We start from the raw sequence: 19,435 nt of genomic DNA, 5'->3' as shown, positions 1-19,435 counted from the left end.
CTAACTAGGTACCTGAGGGACTAAATGCAACCGCATACCTAGGTAGGTAGGTACTTATTATATACCTTGTATCACGGAGATTTTGCTTTAACGCAGACGAGAACGCCCCTCGGTTCATATCGCACTAGCCTTTACATCACTCACCCACTTCCTCCTACTCCTAGACACAGTGATTGTCTTCTACCAATTGTACATAAAGGAGACTCAAAAATATTGTGCCTAATCTGTTCCTGACACAGCTGGTATTGCCTGCAACCCAAATTTAATGCTAGCTAATAAATAGTCTGCTGTTATACCTACGTTAGGCACACCTATTTAGGATCGAGTAGCTGCGTGGTGCTGTTTGAAAATATTACCTAGGAAGAGACCAAAACAAAAACAAAACGTCGGAGCTCACTCATATCTTATTCCTCTTGTCAGTTATCGAAACGGTTTCCCAACGCTGCCGACTGCCTAAATATCCACTCATGGGCTGTTAGTCCTTCATCTTCATCTTCCTTTGCTTCATCAGGGATACCCTTTCCTCTAATTGTTTTCATGACACACTTGTCTTCTGGTCTGACGAAATAGACGATGCTATAACGCGGATATCGGCCCTGGGATCCAGGAGATGGGATCACTCGATGGCGCCCGGAACATAGCACGCCGTTCGTGAATCTGACGGCGGCATCGCCTAGGTTAATGATGGCGCAACCTCTTTTTGGCTTGACCCAGAGCCATTCACCCGGCACATCTGGTTGGCCGTTGCTAAGCTGCGCCTTCCTCGCCGACTCGGACCAGACCTGAAGTCCGCCCAGCCAATTCATCAAGATAGTAATTCTGCGGGACTCGAGATCAGCAAAGGTCGCACAGGAAATAATTGAGCAATTACTTACGTCCCGAAGTCAGTATGCGAGGGTGTCTGAATCTCGGGCATCTCGTCCGTTTCTCGGGGCGGGCCCCTAGTGATACGGACGTGGTCTCCTGAAGGTTCCTCTATCCTGTGGCGGTTCATGAGCTCAGACGGATCGATGCCGAGCCTTTCCGCAAGGATATTCATGATCGTCATCCCAATGGAATGCGCACTCTTGATATAATCGGCAAAAAGAGGCTTCGCATCTAGGATAGCGGGCGGCCATGGGCGGCTCATACGGTCGTTCGGCACAATCATGTCATTCTTGCCCACGTTGAAAAACTCGGCAGTATCTGGAGTGCCAGCCTTATCTGTCACGGTTGATCCAGCATACTTGTACCCGAATAGGGACTTGACCATCTTATAGTCCATCTTCTCAGCTAGTGGCAACCGGAATACACGCTCTCCCGCCAGTGCAATCTGCTCAGCACCCCGGCGGATGGTGTCCCCCGCAGTGCAGCCGTCCAGCTCCAAGTAGAAAAAGCCGCGTCCGACACATGCCTCGAACACACGACCCTGCTCGACGGCGTCGCCATTTAAAAGCTTAGATAGGGTAATCGTCTCCAGTGAGACCGTGGGCAAATCTGAAGGGAACGGCGGGTATGATTCCGGAGTGAATTCGGTATATGCTTCTTCCTTATGAGGCATAGCTAATTACTTGTGAAATATTTTAATCAGTTCTACAATGGTCTGAGGCTATATCGAGGGGGGTCGCAGTTCTATATACCTAGGATAACTGAATCTCCGTTCCGTGTTGGTCTGGAAATAAGATGGAAGCCTCGGGTAGCCGAGTGGAGGTGAAGCGGGGAGAGTTCCAGCGATGCCTCTATAAATACGTTGAAGATGGAAGGTTGCGTAGGGAATACCTAATATGGGAATCCTGCAGCCAACGCGACGCCGATCGCAGTGCCGACAGAGCTTCCCCAGCTTCTCCGCATACTCTTAGCCGGTATTGTCCCGCTTGTCGATATACACCAACTTCTGCTCGTATGTATAGTCAAAGGGGTAGAAACAAAGAAGTTAGGATATCAAAAGGTGTATGAGTTTCTGTATGACAGCCTAGAGAAGGATGTTTATTTAAGTTTCCGCTCAGTCTTAGTCCAGATACCCCATCAAAATTGTAGACCACTATATAGTTCTATACTAATAAGCATGTGATAGTTCCTACAATGAATAGCTATTTCCTTAGCCAAGTCAAACTATAATTGACTTGGAAGCTAAAGCCCGAGTCTAGATATTTCGTGTAGTAATTGCACGTCGTTCTCAACGTAGTTTCTAATATACATACTCCTGAACAATACCTCACTTATAACCGGATCGCCCTCTTCTGGAAGTAGCCGATTTCATCCCCCTTCTTAATCTTGGCACCTGGCTTCTGAAACTTCTCGTGGATGTTTGCCGGGATATTAGCATCGCGTCGCTTTGAATTAGAATTATATTAGAGTGCAACGTACCGTACGGTGCCGACGTCTGTCGCGCCGATAGCTACGAATAACACGTCGCCGAATTGCTCCGTCTCGATAACGAGGTAACTGCGGGCGTTTGATGTGAGGATGTTCACACCGCTCTGCAGCGCGATTGGATCGACTTGGTAGTAGTCTCTAGGGATGCCGCGGAAGGCCTGAATAGCGCCCGTCACAGTCCTGCGGCGACAACCGGAAGCTAGCTATGGCTGCACTGGCGAAGTGTTATCCGGGCTGTACATCCATGACCAGATTCGTGATCGTGAAGTCGGTGCCTTTGATCCACAGTTTCTTAGTCTCGGCTACGGAATCATACGCTACGACACGCGAGTCGGCGACCACGACGGCACCCGCGGATCATCCGGGGTATCGATGGGTCGTGACCCCGGGCGGTGCGCGCGCACGAAGAAGTCCTCGAAAGTCTGGTATTACTTGATGTCTGCGGGCTCGAAGTCAGATATGCTGATGCCGTACGTATCGACTAAAGTCCGGATTTGATTATGCGAGGCCGGCGTGCCCTCTTCCTCGCCCTTCCAGACGGACGTGTTGTGGATCCAGAGCCGCATTAGATGCGTCGTGTCGATCTATTGTGTAAGTAGGTTGAAGAGTAGTAGCAGTTTGATCTTCTTGGTTAGGGGCTGTTGCTCGCGCATGAGCTTGCCGGTCTAGTTTAGGTTATGTTAACTCGAGTATGTTTACTTACCTTGCGGTCAAGGGGCTTCCATCCATATTCCCCGTTTGCAGATTACGTGTTACGAGTCAGTATGATACCTGAGCACCGGGTTACTATACTTACTAAATGTCATTTTGCGAGCAGGTGGTTTAGAAGGAGTCGACGAAGCGGTATAGATATGGAAGAATTTGGCGAGTCCTATGGTCGAGTACAAGCGATCAATGTGCTTCGATTAAGCTTGATGGTTACGGTATTAAGCCCCTTACTCTGGTTACGTTACGAACTAGCAGATACCTCGTCGTTATACTCTTAAATACGTAAGCAGTCTATTCTATTAATTTTCCCCTTGCGTAACTTCATCTACATGAACATCACGAGACTTATGATTCTAGATTCGAACGTCCCTGAAGCTAGAATCTCTAATAATGCGTTCGGAATATGGCTTCTCTAGTGACGTCATCGTGACCTCAAAATTCTAACCTCTTGGTTACCAAAATCTACTCGCTTGACTGGGAAGGATGGCAAAAAAAAAACTTCGACTTGGTCAACCTCATATCTATTTACTTCGAGGTAATATTGATAATCATTCGAGTAGAACAAACCTCTTTCATGCGTACTCATCAGGATTCTAAACATCAATTCGATGCCAAAAAGTTGACGATGCCGGTAGAAGAATAACAACGGAGCCGGGTCACGTGGACCGGAGCAAAGGAACAAATCTCTTGTCCGTTAGAAACAACCGAGTCGGGGCCATATTGTGCCACTTGCTTTCCACTAAGTTAGCTACCGTCTAACTTTGAGAAAACAGGAGATGTTCCTGAGAATCGACATAACCTTAACCTTGCTAGGTACTGGTAGCTTACCTGTATATAACAACTAACAACGTCGATATAATTCTCTAATTCTCAGACCGAACAGCACATATATTTCGCGGCGGCTCGAGATATACCGAAGCAATATTAAGCACCCCGTAAAAGGAGATCTGCGCAACTACCAAGTCGCTGCGTCTGGGTACTCTTTATACTATCATTCACTAGTCTGATATCCACGTGTTCGTGTTCGTTGTTGTTGGGATACCAAGGCAATGCCTTAATTCTAAACTGGATTCTTCTCCGCGTTGCCCAGGCTGCCAGGTCTACAGCAAGACTAGGTATCTTGGCTGCTTGGGGGTCAAAGTTGGAGAAAGATGGGGGAACGGTCCCGCTCTTCGGTCACTCGTTTGCGGAATTAGCGAACGGCATCACCGCGAGAGCCGAGTGAAAATCAAAATTCCCTAGTCCTAATAAGGCTTACGTCTTCCGAGAGGTCATCTACTCTTCTACATAGAACATGGCCTCCGAAGATACCAAGCCGAATAGCGTAGTTATGTTAAATTTAATGAGTTTTTATTCATCGCTGGCAACGATGGGAAAGAGAATTTTCTTCCTTCCCCTGAGGCGATTGGGGTTGGATTTGGAGACCCCAGATGGCGCCGTCAGTTTTTAAAGACAGCCTGGTTCGTCACACGGGAGGTACCCGGGGTTGAAGCCGTCGCTTGTGTAGCCGCGCTTATGCACATTGAGGCCTTCCAAAGTTCTTTTCTTTTCTCGAAAAAGACAAATTTCCGGGTCTAAGAAACGGTCATTAGGTAACTTACGAGGCCAAGGAATAGCTTTGTGGGGAAGATGCGCCTCCTGAACTTCCCGACTTATTGGTAATAGGTATGAATTCCCAGGTCTCTGGTTGGGCCATGATCAACAATCTGGAGATCGAGACTCGGTCCTATTACGACATCGTTCACTGATGCTCTTCTATTCAACGCTGACCGTTTATTTCAAGCGTCAGTTTACCCGGCGGTGGGCTGACCGGGATAGATTCCTACAGTTCGTTCAATCCAATATTTGACTCAATTATCTGGTGTTATTTTCTGCATAGTTTCCACGCCGAGGAACTTTTCAATTATTAGAGGGTTAGTCTACCGAAATCTTTCCCGTGGAGCCCACATCAAGTAGCTAGCCATACACTAGTAGCTGACAAGTCTGCTTAGTCTGGTCCTTGTTCGTGATGTTGGCTAGACAGGCTGGCTAGACTATTTCTCCTCAACAGACACCCCTGGCACCCCCGGTGCGTGCCCCCCCATACCCCAAGCGCCAAGACACCGAAGAAGAGCCTCGTCTCTTCGTCTCCTCGTCTCCCCCAAATTTTCCCTCGTTATGATTCCTCTCACGTAGTTTGCCCCGCATTATGGGGTGCTCGGATGGAGAAAACGGAGATTGGGAGAGTGGCAAGCCCTCCCCTGCCTTGGCCTTTATGTACATAGTTAAGCTTCTGCAGCTCACATGGGCTGCATGAGCTGGTCGGTACACGAGGGTGGTACCACAGCGCGTGTCTAGCCGGGGCGGGTTCCCACGATGCCACGATGCTAGTCAGATAAAAACCTCGCCGTCACCCAGCATCTCCTCTGCCGGTCTTTCTTCTAGTATTCTTCCCGGGTTTCCCTAAAGTTGGTTGGATAGTCCCCTTTGTTTGGGTTTTCTCCGAAGATTCTTCATACTCAAACCAACCATTAGGACAAAGAAGCTAGGGGAATCACTACTTTCAACGAATATCCATTATGGCCGACGAGATAAGAAAAGCCGAGCCTTCTCAAGGCCTGGCGGCGAAGCGGGATGTGGAAACGCTGGAGCATACGACAGCACCCGTAGCTACTCCTGGAAACTTACTCGCCGCTGCTTCGATGGATCCGGCGCATCGTGCGCGCGTAGAGAAGTCGCTATTGCGCAAGTTGGATGCGCGATGTTCCCTCTTCGTCTTCATATACATCCTTAACTATCTTGATCGCAATAACATTGCGGCCGCGCGCCTTAAGGGACTCGAAAAAGATCTAAATCTCGATGATGTACGCTCCCACTTTGGCACAATTGACGATTTGTGGCCAACATCTGTCTGTTTCTTCCTAGATCACCATGCTAACTACCAATAGACGCAATATTCAACCTGCCTGAGTATCTTGTACGTGGGATACATCTTGATGCAGGTCCCGTCGAACATGTTTATCAACCGGATCCAACGACCGTCTCTCTACATCGCATGCGCCATGCTTCTGTGGGGACTCATCTCTACACTCAGCGGTAACACACACAACTTTACCGGCATGGTTCTCGTGCGATTCTTCTTAGGTTTTGTCGAGGCTGCTTTCCTGCCAGGAGCGCTCCTGATCCAGTCTAAGTGGTACACGCGAAAGGAACTGACGACGAGGAATGCGATCCTGTTCTGTGGTAACATTATCTCTAACGCCTTCTCGGCCCTAGTGGGAGCCGGTGTGCTGTCGAATATGGATGGCGTTCTAGGCCACGCTGCTTGGCGATGGCTGTTCTGGATCGAGGGTGCGGTTACCATGGCCACCGCCATCAGCGCCGGTTTCATTCTTCCGGATCTACCACACAATTCTCGCGGATTTACCGCTGAGGAGCTTGAGGTCGCGCAGCTGAGAATGATCGAAGACGTGGGCGAGGCTGATGTTGACGAAGCTAATCAAGGTATCTTCGATGGTTTGATTATGGCCGTCAAGGATATTAAGATTTACCTCATGATGCTTACCTTCACGGCCTACGTCGTCGGTCTTTCCTTCAATGCCTTCTTCGTAAGTAGCTATTTGTCAAAGTCCTCGTGATGTTCAAACCAGCTAACCTCTCTACGCAGCCTACTCTTACTGGTACACTTGGATTTGATTATATCCCGACACTGCTCATGAGCTCGCCGCCTTGGGCTTTCTCGTGCATCGTCTCTCTCTTGAACGCTTGGCACGCTGACCGAACTCAGGAGAAGGTGTGTATATCCATTTCGCAAATCACAATTTACTATTGTATGAGCAAAACAAAACTAACTCAACTGATAGTTCTGGCATATTGTTGGTCCCATCCTTGGTGGACTTGTCGGTTTCGTCATCAGCATGTCGACTCTAAACGTAGCCGCCCGATACGTAGGTCTATTCCTCCAAGCCAGCTCCTACGCGGGCTTCATCGTCTTCTACTCGTGGATCAGCTCGTCATTCCCTCGACCGCCGGCCAAGCGTGCCGTAGCGATCGCGCTTATCAACGCATTCTCCCAGCTGGGCAACGTGGCGGGTAGCTACGTATGGAACCTGAAGGACAACGGATACCGCAAGAGTTACGGTATCGTCACAGCTATGTTCGGAATCACGATCGTCGGTTGCTGGGCGTTCCGTGCCATCCTGGCAGACCTTAACAAGAAGCTGGAAGAGGGCGAGCGTGCCTGGGAGACGCAGCCCGACGAGGCGCGCGTATCTGACGCGAATGCCCCTGACGAGGCGTTGGGATTGCACAAGGGATACCGATACATATTATAAGGGAATGAATTATATATATATTTATATGGACCACGCCGCTCAAGATTTCAGATACCCCCTGTCTCGCTTTATTAGCTCTTAGATGAAGATGATGATGATAAAGAAGATAGAAAATAAAAGTAAAATAACAATACTGAATATGGTTTTGCGGTGATCTAATGATAAGATATAATGAAGCTTTATATACAATACATGGCGTTTTTAAATGAAGTAATAGGGAGTAATAGGGTTATGAAATGGTACCGATGCATGAAACTGAAAACCAATAGATAATGATGTTCACCGATTCAAATAAAGGAGGGTATTAACATTAGCTATGGGAAGTAAGAAATACTTTTACTTTGCGCACCGAATCTTTAATTAATGCGCAACATCTTTTAATATTAAACCATGGAAAGTAAAAAGAAGGTTCACCTTATAAACGTCATAACCACCCGGATGGCCGATCGGGTCGGTCAATTCCCGATAGATTGGTTCCGGTCGGATGCATGTCCCACCGGGTCCTCAATATTTCTTCAAAAGGAACAACCATAAGAATAAAGTTTATGTCTTTTATAACACTATGACACTATATCCAGTGAAGTCAGCTGACATAACTTTCTTAATATCTCCATCGCAAATCTCCAAGGTCAAAATTTCCTTTATATATTTAAACTTTAAACGCAATACATAATGGGACGAACTGAACCCTCAGTCGGTAGACCGCCCGCTAGCTTCCGTCGCGATGCCCGTGCGAAAAAGGCCAAAGCAACTATTAATAGGGTCATACCGCCCCTGCTGGCAGCGCATCCGCGGGCTCGTCGGGGGACCGAAACTTCGGAGCTGATTGTCGATCCCCCTTCCCCGCCACCGTCTACTCAAGCTCCTGGAGTCGGGACGCGACGGCGCACTAGTCGAGGACCTGCTGCATATGAAGGAAATAGCGGGAATAGAGAATCAAGAGGGGAAGACGAAGGCAAAGGCCCCCGTATCTCGCTGCGTGTGGCAGATACACTAGAAGCAGCATACTCACTGCTCCTCATCCCGGGCCACGAACCAGAGCAGCGGCGAGATCTTTCCAACACGGCAGCCCGTGTCGGCGTGTTGAACATGGCGTCACCACTATCTGGAGGCGGTGGGTTCCTGAACGGCGCATCGAGCCAGGAGGAGTCGCTATGCATGCGCTCGACGCTTCTCCCGTCTCTACGCGACGAGTTCTACCGTCTTCCTGAGCTCGGCGTCGTCTTTACGCCTGACGTGCTGGTGTTCCGCGGCTTTGGTAGCGAGCCTCGGGGTAAGAAAAAGAGGAGCGGGGAAAAGGTAGGGGATGACGAGGATGAAGATAGAGATGAGATAGGGGTAAGAGATACGGGGGCAGGGCGGGGAGGCGAAGAGGAAGAGCTCCTATCGAAGCGCGATCGTTGGTTCGTCGATGTCGCGTCTGCGGCCATGATACGAATACCTGAAATCGAGGTCGACGAAGAATCTGGATTTGCCCGGTACGCTAGCGCTGCAGACCGCGAACTAGCCGTGCGTAAGATGCGCGCCGTGCTGCGTGTGTTTGCTGCCAAGGGCGTGCGCCGGGTCGTGTTAGGTGCATGGGGATGCGGCGCATACGGTAACCCAGTCGGCGAGATTGCGAAGGCGTGGCGGAAGGTCTTAATTGGCGGGAGTAGAGACGGGAATAAAGGGGAGAATGGCCAACAGAAGAGAAAAGGGAAGGGGAAGAAAAAGGAGTCAGATTCAGATTCATGGGAAAGTTTCGAGCATGTCGTCTTCGCGATCAAAGACCCGGGGATGGCACAGGCGTTCGCAACCGCGTTTGGTGAGGAGTTTCTCGAAGTAAATAATTCTGAAGGGGGAGAAGGCAACATTGGCAGTGAGGATGGAGAGGACGATGAAGAGGATGCTAGTGTGAAGGAACTCCGTGATAAGATTCGGGAGCTAGAAGTGCGCGCCGAACAGGCACAGACGCCTCAACTCAGAGCCGGGCTTAGTTCCGTGCTCGCTGGGCTGAGAAGTCAATTACCAGACTCTGATGATATTTCTTCTCGGGCAGACCCTGTAGGCAGTAGGGGTGGCAGGGATGACGAAAGTGAGAGCGAGGGCGATGACGAGTCGACCAAAGGAGAGTTAGGGGACGATGAAAACCGAAGCGGGCATTATAATGAAGAGTTAAAATTCAAATAGACCATTTGAACCTGCACGTTTTATATAAATGTCTTATGTTATGACTAGTATAAGGCAAAATGCATGCTTAGATGAGACACAATGGAAAGCAAAACCTGGTCTAAGAATATCATCATATAAATTCATTAGAATTTCCACTTGTAACTACCTAAGCCCTTGTTAGAGGGAGTCGAATCGCTAATCTTCTCTCCAGTAAAACATAATTCTCTGCGTAGGGTATAGTAGAGATCGGATTTATCTCTCAATATTCACTTTTGTAAAATTTATTATTACAATTCATGCGGCGTAATGCTACAAATGGATCTCATCCCTTGTCTATGACCAATCATTTCCCCGACGCCCCTAGGTACGTAATTTTTGTTCATTCACAGAAGCAGCTCAAGAGGGTTCTCTACCACCTTCTTGAATTCCTTGATCCATTCAGCACCGACTGCGCCGTCAACTACCTTGTGGTCGAAGCTTCCAGTGACTGTGATCTGGTCATCCCACTCGACACTGGTACCATCCTGACCGGCGGGGATAGCAACCTTCTTCGTGGTACCGACAGCTAGGATGGCAGCCTGCGGGGGATTGATGACGGCGGTGAAGTTGTCGACGGCGGCGTTCATGCCCATGTTGGAGATGGAGATAGTACCACCCTGGAATTCCTCGGGCTTGAGCTTGTTGTCGCGGGCCTTCTTGGCGAGCTCCTTGACCTTGGACGAGATAGATTCTAGACCGCGGGCCTCGACGCCAGTAACGATAGGAGTGATTAAACCGTTGGGGGTGGCGACAGCGACAGAAACATCGACGGTGTTGTACTGGCGGATAGCGTCACCCGTCCAGGCCGAGTTGGCAGCAGGGACCTTCTTAGAAGCAACAGCGATAGCCTTGATAAGGAAATCGTTAACAGACAGCTTGTACTTGCCCTCGGACGAGCTGTTTAGAGCTTGTCGGAGCTTAAGAAGCTTGGTAACGGAGATCTGACTGCTGACGAAGAAGTGAGGGTTCTCCCTGACGGACTCTTGTAGGCGCTTGGCGATGGTCTTTCGCATGTTGGATAGGGGGGTATCTTCGTAAGAGGCAACAGGGGAGGCAGAGGAACGGGCAGTCGTGGTGGCCTTTTTGACATCGTCTTCCGTAATCTTACCACCGGGGCCGGTACCCTTAAGAGCAGAGACGACAACACCCTTCTCCTTAGCCAATCGCTGGGCTTCCGGGGTTATGTTAGGTAGTCGTTCAAGAGCGGGCTCGATCTTTCCTCCGTGAGAGTATTGTTCCGGCTCTTGGGCGGGCGTCGGGGCCGGAGCGGAAGTGGCATCGGACGGCGCATCCGACTTCTTTTCTTCCTTCCCTCCCGGTGCTGAGGCGTTACCTCCCGCGTCTGCGAGACTGAAGGACTCGAAGGCAGATACATCGGTTCCCTCTTCGACGAGAACAGCAATTGGCTAGAACAGTAACGTCAGCATTTCGGAGTACGGAATGGGGAAGCGCAAAAAAGTCACGCACGTTGCCAACAGGGACATCTTTCTCGCCGGCGTCCTTTAGAATCTTAGCGAGGACACCCTCCTCTTGGAACTCGAAATCCATCTGGGCCTTGTCCGTTTCAATCTCGACTAGAACGTCGCCGGGGGCAATAGTGTCTCCGACCTTCTTCTGCCATGCGCCAATGTTACCGGCCGTCATTGTGGGCGACAGCGCGGGCATCTTGACGACTGTGTGTGGCGGGAAAGATGCATAGTATCTGGCCAAGGGCATAAAGCCCGATCTGAGGGTTGTTGTCCTTAGAAGGCCTTGCCTTCTTAACACGGCGCCGAACATTTTGCTAGTGGAAGAAAATAACTCTCCCCCGGATGAAAATATATATTGAAAAGAGGAAGTCCGGAGCAATTTCGATAAGGCAGAAGTAAGGAAAAGAATAGGACAGGTCGGGGTATCTCAGAGCAGACAAGTTGCCAGCACCTGGGAATGATTGACCGAGTCCAATTGAGTTGAGGTGTGGGAGTTGGGGGGGGGAGGGAGACGGCGCAAGACGGGGACGTTGGAGAGAAAAAAAAAAGATTAGATCTGAGAAGTTGAGGTGTGAGAGGTGTGAGAGTTGTTGATTGGCGGCGGGTTATTTTCGTGACGGGGTCCCTTCTCAGCAAAGTACGGAAGTACCGTCCGTCTACGGTGCAGTTATGGCAGCCTTGCCCCAAAACTTTCTAGGGACGTTGAGAGAAGCTCCGAATTGCTAACGTGTTGCACCAAGAACCACTAGCGCTACATGTAGGTATACATACCTATGTATTTCTGGGTTGTGATGTATCGGTACCTTTTATTAGCGTAGATTACCTGATATTTGTATTTATGACCAGAATGCATTACTTGCTTTAATCTGTATTTATAGGGAAGATATTTAATTCTCAAATAATATACAAGTGAATAAGGTAATAGAATTCACTCGCAGAAATTCTAATTTCTATTTTATACCCCCATTGTTAAGCGTTGGTTTCTATACGACTGTGCGCTTATACGTGTTATTGGTATTATTGAGAGGTAGAGATACACCGTCCTCGTCGGAATCCGTAGGAATATGGAAATGGGTCTCCCCAATGGATTCCGCCGTGCGATCCATTTCTAATTGGTTGAAAGGCGCAAGCTAACAGAGCTCTAGCTAAAAATGTAAAGTTTAAAAAGTATGTACATCCATCATCTTTATTATCCATCCTAACATAGAGAGCTTCTCTATTAAACACCTACGTCGATACTTAACAGTATAGAAATACGAGTGTCTATAAACCGAAGAAAAGAGTCTTCGAAATAGGGACTTTGTTTTAAAGCTGCAGGAATACTGTCTTAGTCGAATCCCGATACGCCTAAAGGATTCGGATGATTATGAGATCTAAGAAGTCAGGTAAGGTACCTAAGGTAAAATGGTGGTAAAATGGTTGAGCGAGCTTACAATAGTTGTAAGCAGCTAGGTTATCGGGGCTTATCTATGAGGTAGATAAAGCCGTAAGACAAAAGTGACAGGACTGTGGCAGATGTGGCTGATGATGGAAATCTCATTGGAATTAGGTAAGGCTCGATTAGATCGATGTGGCTAGGATCGGTACTCGTCGGGTGTAAGGCCGCCCAAGTTGTATAACCTAAGGCCGCTTTGATTTATCCGTTCGTACCTAGTATGCAACTCCCCACCTACCCCTTGCCGCGGTTTTGGACCTTGGGTGCTTGGGCGGCCTTGTCATCAATTAAATCTACAGTGGAGAGCAACCCTTGTTCAGGGAACTTTGCCAGCTTGGCCAGACCAAAAACCTCCAAAATTAATAAAAGTCCCTACGAAGTTCGTCATTTATTACGACTGCGCCTTCTTTTCCCCTGGAGGTATAAGTTGTTAGTTTGCGCTATATATTTGTAGTGATCGAGGCGACGAGATAATTCACATCGAGCATTGAGGAACGCGAGTATTAGATCTGCCGAAAAGGACAGACTGACGAAACTACCAACAAGTACCTAAAATCTATCCCTGGATCACGATTAAGTCGCGAACTCGAACTCGAACTCGAACTCGAACCCGAACTCAACCCCGAATTAAACCCCTATCTTCAGCTAAACCGACCCTCCTCGAATGGCCACTATTCCTTCTCCTTAAGCTCGGCGAACCATGAGCTCCTTAGTCTTTGTGGTGTCCTCTCTTGAGGCCATCGCTGCATCCAAAGAAGCACAGAGGAATAAACAGCTCGCCGAACTTACCGAGAAGGCTCTCAAGGCTATTAAGGAAGAAGAGACTCAGCTGCCCGACCCTCAGGTCGTCTTCGCGCCTTTGCAATTAGCTACTAAGACTGGAAGTAGTCAATTGATCAATACCGCCCTCGACTGCATACAAAAACTTACATCTTCCTCGTACTTCTCCGTAAATGTCGCCACGGGCAGCGCGCAGGAGGATGGCACGGAGCAGGCTCCTATGATAGATCGTGCTATCGATACGATATGCGACTGTTTTCAGGGCGAGACCACGCCCGTTGACGTCCAGCGACACATCGTCCAGGCCTTGTTGGCCGCTGTGTTGAACGACAAGATCGTCGTGCATGGAGCTGGGTTGCTGAAGGCTGTGCGCCAGGTATATAATGTCTTTTTACTGTCGCGAATTCCAGAAAATCAGCAAGCCGCGCAAGGAACCCTAACCCAGATGGTTGGCATGGTATTCGAGCGGGTCAAGACGAGACTACATATGAAGGAAGCTCGCATTAATCTAGGAACATTGAAGAATAGCTCTAGCAATGTCACCTTTGAACAAGCAGAATCCGTCGCCAATGGAAATGGCGTTACCGCCGAAGAAGAACAGGAGACACCCGATGAGGCGACCACTGGGAGTCTACCTGAGCTTGCACGCTCTCGTTCAACGAACGAAGTCGGACCTAAGTTGACCTTAAAGGACCTCGAGCACCGAAAGAGTTTTGATGATTCAAATCTGGGTGATGGCCCGACTATGGTCACGCAGTTAAAGCCGCCTAGGAAGACGGCAAGGAGGGTTTCCGAACAGACGCAGAGCGACACGACCACTGAGGCGGAAGAAACTGCCGAGTCCCTCGAAGCCGAAGATGAGGTCTACATCCGGGATGCATACCTTGTCTTCCGGTCTTTCTGCAACCTATCAACTAAGGTCTTACCTCCGGACCAGCTTTACGATTACCGAGGCCAACACATGAGATCCAAACTTATTTCACTCCACCTTATCCGTACCCTTTTGAATAACCACATGCTTGTTTTTACTTCGCCCCTATGTACCATCACCAACACAAAAAGTAATGAGGCGACCAGTTTTCTACAGGCCATCAAGTTCTACCTCTGCCTTAGCATCACCCGAAATGGGGCCAGCTCGGTTGATAAGGTGTTCGAGGTCTGCTGTGAAATTTTTTGGTTGATGTTTAAATTCATGCGAGCGCCGTTCAAGGTAAGACTGGTATCCAGTTTATTGATCTCTATTAATCTAACATTGTAACTGTAGAAAGAGATAGAGGTGTTCCTCAACGAGATATACTTGGCGCTTTTGGCTAGACGGACCGCGCCGCCCTCTCAAAAGATCTATTTCATCATTATCCTCACCAGGTTTTGCGGCGACCCTCGCGGATTAGTCGAGACATACCTCAACTACGACTGCGACTCTCATCTCGACAATATCTTCCAGACCATTATAGAAGATCTATCGAAGCTTGCCATTAACCCCGTATCTATCACAGCTGCCCAGGAGCAACTATACGAGGAGAAGAATTCGAATCCCAACATCGGCTCAGATTGGCAACTGAAGGGAGTATTGCCACCACCTCTAAACGTGAGAGACATCATGCCTCCTAGCGAACCTGAGCCTGAGATACCGCGGGAATATGTCCTTAAGAGGGCAGCCTTAGATTCTCTCGTTGAGGCTTTACGATCACTTGTCAATTGGTCTGTTGTTGGCCGTCCGGATGTGAACGGTGCATCGCGCGATAATGATACGCGCGCTTCAGTAGACGATATCCGGGAGTCCATCGACCCTTCGGCTGCCGATAGCAACTCTCGCCTTGAAACGCCGCTACTCCCTTCTACCCCCGTTGTTGACGACGACCCGGCTCAATTAGAGAAGGAGAAGGCTCGAAAAACAGCACTAGCTAATGCGATCCGTCAATTCAACTTCAAGCCGAAAAGAGGAATCAAACTTTTGATCCAGGAAGGGTTTATTCTAAGTGACACCCCCAAGGACATCGCTAAGTTTTTAATCTCAGATGATCGGCTCGATAAGGCACAAATTGGTGAATATCTCGGTGAGGGCGAGCCGAAGAATATCGAGATTATGCATGCTTTCGTCGATACTATGGACTTTGCTCAAAGGCGCTTCGTCGACGCCTTGCGGCAGTTTCTCCAGTCGTTCCGTCTTCCTGGAGAAGCCCAGAAGATCGATCGATTCATGTTGAAGTTTGCCAATCGCTATGTCATGGGCAACCCAAATGCTTTTGCCAATGCGGACACTGCCTACGTTCTAGCTTATTCAGTAATCTTGTTGAACACGGACTTACACAGTAGCAAAATAGCTAGGCGAATGACCAAAGAAGACTTCATCAAGAATAACAGGGGTATTAACGACAATGCTGATTTGCCAGATGATTATCTGATCGGGATATACGAGGAGATTGCGGGTAATGAGATAGTTCTCAAGAGCGAGCGCGAGGCTGCCGCGGCTGCGGGTAGCTTACCTGCGCAGTCATCAGGTTTTGCTGCCGGACTTGGCCAAGCTCTCTCGAATGTTGGTCGGGATCTACAGCGAGAAGCATACGTACAGCAATCTGAGGAAATCGCGCTTCGCTCAGAGCAGCTTTTCAAGAACTTGTTCAAAAACCAACGGAAGAACGCCGCAAAGGCCGGAGTCAAGTTCATCCCGGCGACATCCTTTAGGCACGTTGGGCCTATGTTTGATGTGACCTGGATGTCCTTCTTCTCTGCCTTCTCAAACCAAATGCAAAAGGCGCAGAATTTAGAAGTAAATAAACTGTGCTTGGAAGGGATGAAGCAAGCCATAAAGATCGCATGCCTTTTCGATCTGGCAACTGCGCGAGAAGCCTTCATGTCGGCGCTGAAGAACGCCACTAACCTGAACAACCCTCAGCAGATTCTCGCCAAGAATGTAGAGGCATTGCGAGTCATCCTGGAGCTCGGACAGACGGAAGGTAATTATTTGAAGGAGTCTTGGAAGGATATCCTCATGTGCATAAGTCAGCTGGACCGGTTGCAGCTCATTACCGGAGGTGTCGATGAAGGTGCCATCCCCGATGTGTCCAAAGCGCGCTTCATGCCGCCTGAGAGAACAAGTACGACCGATTCTCGTAAATCGACAGCCTCTACCCGACACCGAAATAGGTCTAACCCTGGGGCGAGAGGCTTTTCCATGGAAATTGCGCTCGAGAGCAGATCAGACGATGTCATTAAGAGCGTAGACCGGATTTTCAGCCATACCGCAAATCTAAATGGCGAGGCCATCGTCCACTTCGCCAAGGCTCTCACCGAGGTGAGCTGGGACGAAATTAAAGTATCAGGTTCCAACGACTCCCCGCGAACGTACAGTTTGCAAAAGATCGTCGAAATCAGTTACTACAACATGACCCGTGTCCGTTTCGAGTGGACTAATATCTGGGTGGTTCTTGGCGAGCATTTCAACAAGGTGGGGTGCCACAACAATACAGCGATCGTGTACTTTGCGCTCGACTCGCTACGGCAGTTGTCAATGCGTTTCATGGAGCTTGAAGAGCTTCCAGGTTTCAAGTTTCAGAAGGACTTCCTAAAGCCATTTGAGCATGTTATCGCCAATTCAAGCAACTTGACTGTTAAAGATATGGCTCTGCGTTGCTTGATCCAGATGATCCAAGCCCGAGGTGAGAATATTCGGTCAGGTTGGAGGACCATGTTTGGTGTCTTTACTGTTGCAGCGCGGGATCCTAACGAGACTATCGTAAACTTGGCTTACGAAAACGTTACCCTTGTTTATAAAACACGATTCGGTGTTGTCATCTCTCAAGGAGCCTTCACGGACTTGATAGTTTGTCTTACTGAATTCTCAAAGAACATCAAGTTCCAGAAAAAGAGCCTGCAAGCAATGGAGACGCTTAAATCGATAATACCAAAAATGCTCAAAACTCCGGAATGTCCACTATCGCAAAAGTCCAACCAAACACCTGCATCAGATGGTAGTCCACTAGAGTCGCCCAGTACTGTGTCTAGGCAGCAGGGCGGTACTTCAATCGAAGAGGGTTTCTGGTTTCCGGTTTTATTCGCATTCCACGACGTCCTGATGACAGGGGAAGACTTGGAAGTAAGATCAAATGCCTTGAATTATTTCTTCGAGGCCTTGCTTCGGTACGGCGGTGATTTCCCGTCTGATTTCTGGGATATACTATGGAGACAGCAGCTATACCCAATCTTCATGGTACTGCGGTCGAGACCGGAGATGACCAATGCTCTTAACCATGAGGAACTGTCTGTGTGGCTGTCGACCACCATGATCCAGGCACTTCGTAATATGATCATCCTCTTTACACACTACTTCGATGCCCTCGAGTACATGTTGGATCGCTTCCTCGAGCTGCTAGCACTTTGCATATGCCAAGAAAACGATACGATCGCTAGGATAGGCAGCAATTGTCTTCAGCAGCTAATCCTGCAGAATGTGACGAAGTTCACCGATAGTCATTGGGCTCAGATCGTCGGATCGTTCTGCGAGTTATTCGAGAGGACGACAGCTTACCAGTTATTCTCAGCCACAACTATTAACGTCCCATCCTCACTATCGCCACCTCCCACCGGACTAGGTTTCGAAGTGCCTCTTACGCCTACAAGTGACTCACCCACAGACGAAAGGTCGCTAAAGATTAATGGCGCAGATAAGGGTAGCATTTCATCTGGAATCGAATCTGCTTCAGATGCCACTACTCTACCTCCTCATGCCGAAGACTCCCTACGCTCGCCGAACGGCAATGCCTCGAACCGTCTTGAAGACTATAAACCTACTTCTTCACTCCAGCAGCAGCCTGTAGTGGTAACGGCGGCTCGACGGCGCTTCTTTAACCGTATCATATCTCGCTGCGTTCTACAACTCCTCATGATTGAGACGGTTAATGAACTCTTTTCCAATGACACCGTCTACTCTCAGATACCATCTAGAGAGCTATTGCGTTTAATGGCGCTCCTTAAGAAATCATTCCTTTTCGCTAGGCGGTTCAACGAGGATAAGGACTTACGCATGCGCCTATGGCGGGAGGGGTTCATGAAGCAACCGCCCAACCTCCTAAAGCAGGAGAGTGGCTCGGCTGCCACCTATATCCAGATCTTATTCAGGATGTTCGCCGACACGTCGCCGTCGCGTGCAGAGAGTCGACCCGAAGTCGAGAAGGCTCTAGTACCCCTCTGCAAAGACGTCATCAGGGGTTACTTAGCGCTGGAGGAAGAATCGCAGCAACGAAACATTGTAGCGTGGCGTCCAGTCGTCGTTGACGTGCTGGAGGGCTACTCGACATGGCCGGACAAGGAGTTTGCCGAGCACATCCCTTCGTTCTATCCCTTAGTAGTTGAGTTGTTGGGCAAGGAACTTAGTGCCGACCTGAGAGTTGCTCTGCTCGCTGTCATGAGAAAGGTTGGCGAAGTAGGTCTCGGGATTGAGGGGATTTCCGGTGGCCGGCGAGAGAGTGTTGCCAGCGTCGCTATCAGCGGGGAGACGCCAACTACGGAGTTAGAAGTCGGTGAGGTTGGTATGGGTGGCATAAGGGCGTGAGATGGCGGGCCGATTCTATCACGACGCTAGTTACTACATAGCGGTCATTCGGCACTTCCCAGAGCGCGACGGGGGCGAGGCCGTCGCGAGTATTGATTTGTCATAAAAGGGGCATTGGAACAAAAATGGACGCGATTAATAGACGACTACGGTCACATCCGGTGTTCGGTTGGGCGGGAGGGCCCATTACAAGCAAGTTAAGCTCTTGTATGATAGATACAATTTTGTTTTTTCTTGGTGTTTTGCCTATGTAGGCACTGCACGTATATACGCACGTTGCCTCAGCAGTGGTGTCTCGTATTGTACAATTTTAAACCCATTTTGCCCGCCGAAGAGGACAAGATAAATGAGTGAGGCCTCGTGTCTGAGTATGTCGAGTCCTGATTACTAGGTAGGTACCTAACCTAAGACCGGGAGCCGCATTTAGATTCCCAAATTGGAAATCCGTGTTGACGGAGATGGTCTGTTTCGTCTCCTCGTGGTTCATCTCTGGCGCATGTAATATTTAGATCGTACATGCCCAGACGCCAAGGTTAGATGCGTAATATCTACCTACCTACCTACCTAAGGTAAGGTAGGTAGGAATCTATCTGGGACAATAACTACCTAGACATCCTGCACGTCACGGCGGTTC

At 49.1% G+C, this 19,435-nt stretch overlaps 6 protein-coding genes across 6 annotated transcripts; 3 read left to right on the top strand and 3 right to left on the bottom strand.

Annotated features, from left to right (window-relative positions):
* Positions 1–416: 416 nt before the first annotated feature.
* On the bottom strand, positions 417–1,540 carry F4817DRAFT_359261 (putative oxidoreductase; the record flags this gene model as incomplete). Its single annotated transcript, XM_049306137.1, has 2 exons — positions 417–819; positions 876–1,540. The coding sequence occupies 2 exons, from the start codon at positions 1,538–1,540 to the stop codon at positions 417–419; spliced, it is 1,068 nt and encodes a 355-aa protein (XP_049158403.1).
* A 658-nt stretch (positions 1,541–2,198) lies between these two features.
* F4817DRAFT_316670 (uncharacterized protein) lies at positions 2,199–2,921 on the bottom strand (the record flags this gene model as incomplete). The annotated part of the gene is made up of 3 exons (XM_049300706.1): positions 2,199–2,312; positions 2,352–2,535; positions 2,788–2,921. The coding sequence occupies 3 exons, from the start codon at positions 2,919–2,921 to the stop codon at positions 2,199–2,201; spliced, it is 432 nt and encodes a 143-aa protein (XP_049158402.1).
* Positions 2,922–5,744: 2,823 nt separating this feature from the next.
* Positions 5,745–7,376, top strand: F4817DRAFT_359260 (MFS general substrate transporter; the record flags this gene model as incomplete). The annotated part of the gene is made up of 4 exons (XM_049306136.1): positions 5,745–5,906; positions 5,991–6,650; positions 6,710–6,835; positions 6,906–7,376. 4 exons carry the CDS (start codon positions 5,745–5,747, stop codon positions 7,374–7,376), a joined length of 1,419 nt encoding a protein of 472 aa, XP_049158401.1.
* Positions 7,377–8,048: 672 nt separating this feature from the next.
* On the top strand, positions 8,049–9,545 carry F4817DRAFT_359259 (uncharacterized protein; the record flags this gene model as incomplete). The annotated part of the gene is made up of 2 exons (XM_049306135.1): positions 8,049–8,649; positions 8,743–9,545. 2 exons carry the CDS (start codon positions 8,049–8,051, stop codon positions 9,543–9,545), a joined length of 1,404 nt encoding a protein of 467 aa, XP_049158400.1.
* A 109-nt stretch (positions 9,546–9,654) lies between these two features.
* On the bottom strand, positions 9,655–11,675 carry F4817DRAFT_339912 (Dihydrolipoyllysine-residue acetyltransferase). Its single transcript, XM_049303600.1, has 2 exons — positions 11,034–11,675; positions 9,655–10,972 (listed from the first exon to the last, which is right to left on the bottom strand). Exons 1-2 carry the CDS (start codon positions 11,343–11,345, stop codon positions 9,911–9,913), a joined length of 1,374 nt encoding a protein of 457 aa, XP_049158399.1. The 5' UTR covers positions 11,346–11,675; the 3' UTR covers positions 9,655–9,910.
* Positions 11,676–13,047: 1,372 nt separating this feature from the next.
* F4817DRAFT_128187 (Sec7-domain-containing protein) lies at positions 13,048–18,924 on the top strand. Its single transcript, XM_049297713.1, has 2 exons — positions 13,048–14,460; positions 14,515–18,924. Exons 1-2 carry the CDS (start codon positions 13,171–13,173, stop codon positions 18,799–18,801), a joined length of 5,577 nt encoding a protein of 1,858 aa, XP_049158398.1. The 5' UTR covers positions 13,048–13,170; the 3' UTR covers positions 18,802–18,924.
* Positions 18,925–19,435: the final 511 nt, after the last annotated feature.

The sequence above is a fragment of the Daldinia loculata genome (genome assembly GCF_022478755.1).
Source record: "Daldinia loculata strain CBS 113971 unplaced genomic scaffold F4817scaffold_29, whole genome shotgun sequence".
NCBI lineage: Eukaryota > Fungi > Ascomycota > Sordariomycetes > Xylariales > Hypoxylaceae > Daldinia > Daldinia loculata.
Note: the sequence above shows the minus strand (reverse complement) of the source record. Positions and strands in the feature narration are given on the sequence as shown.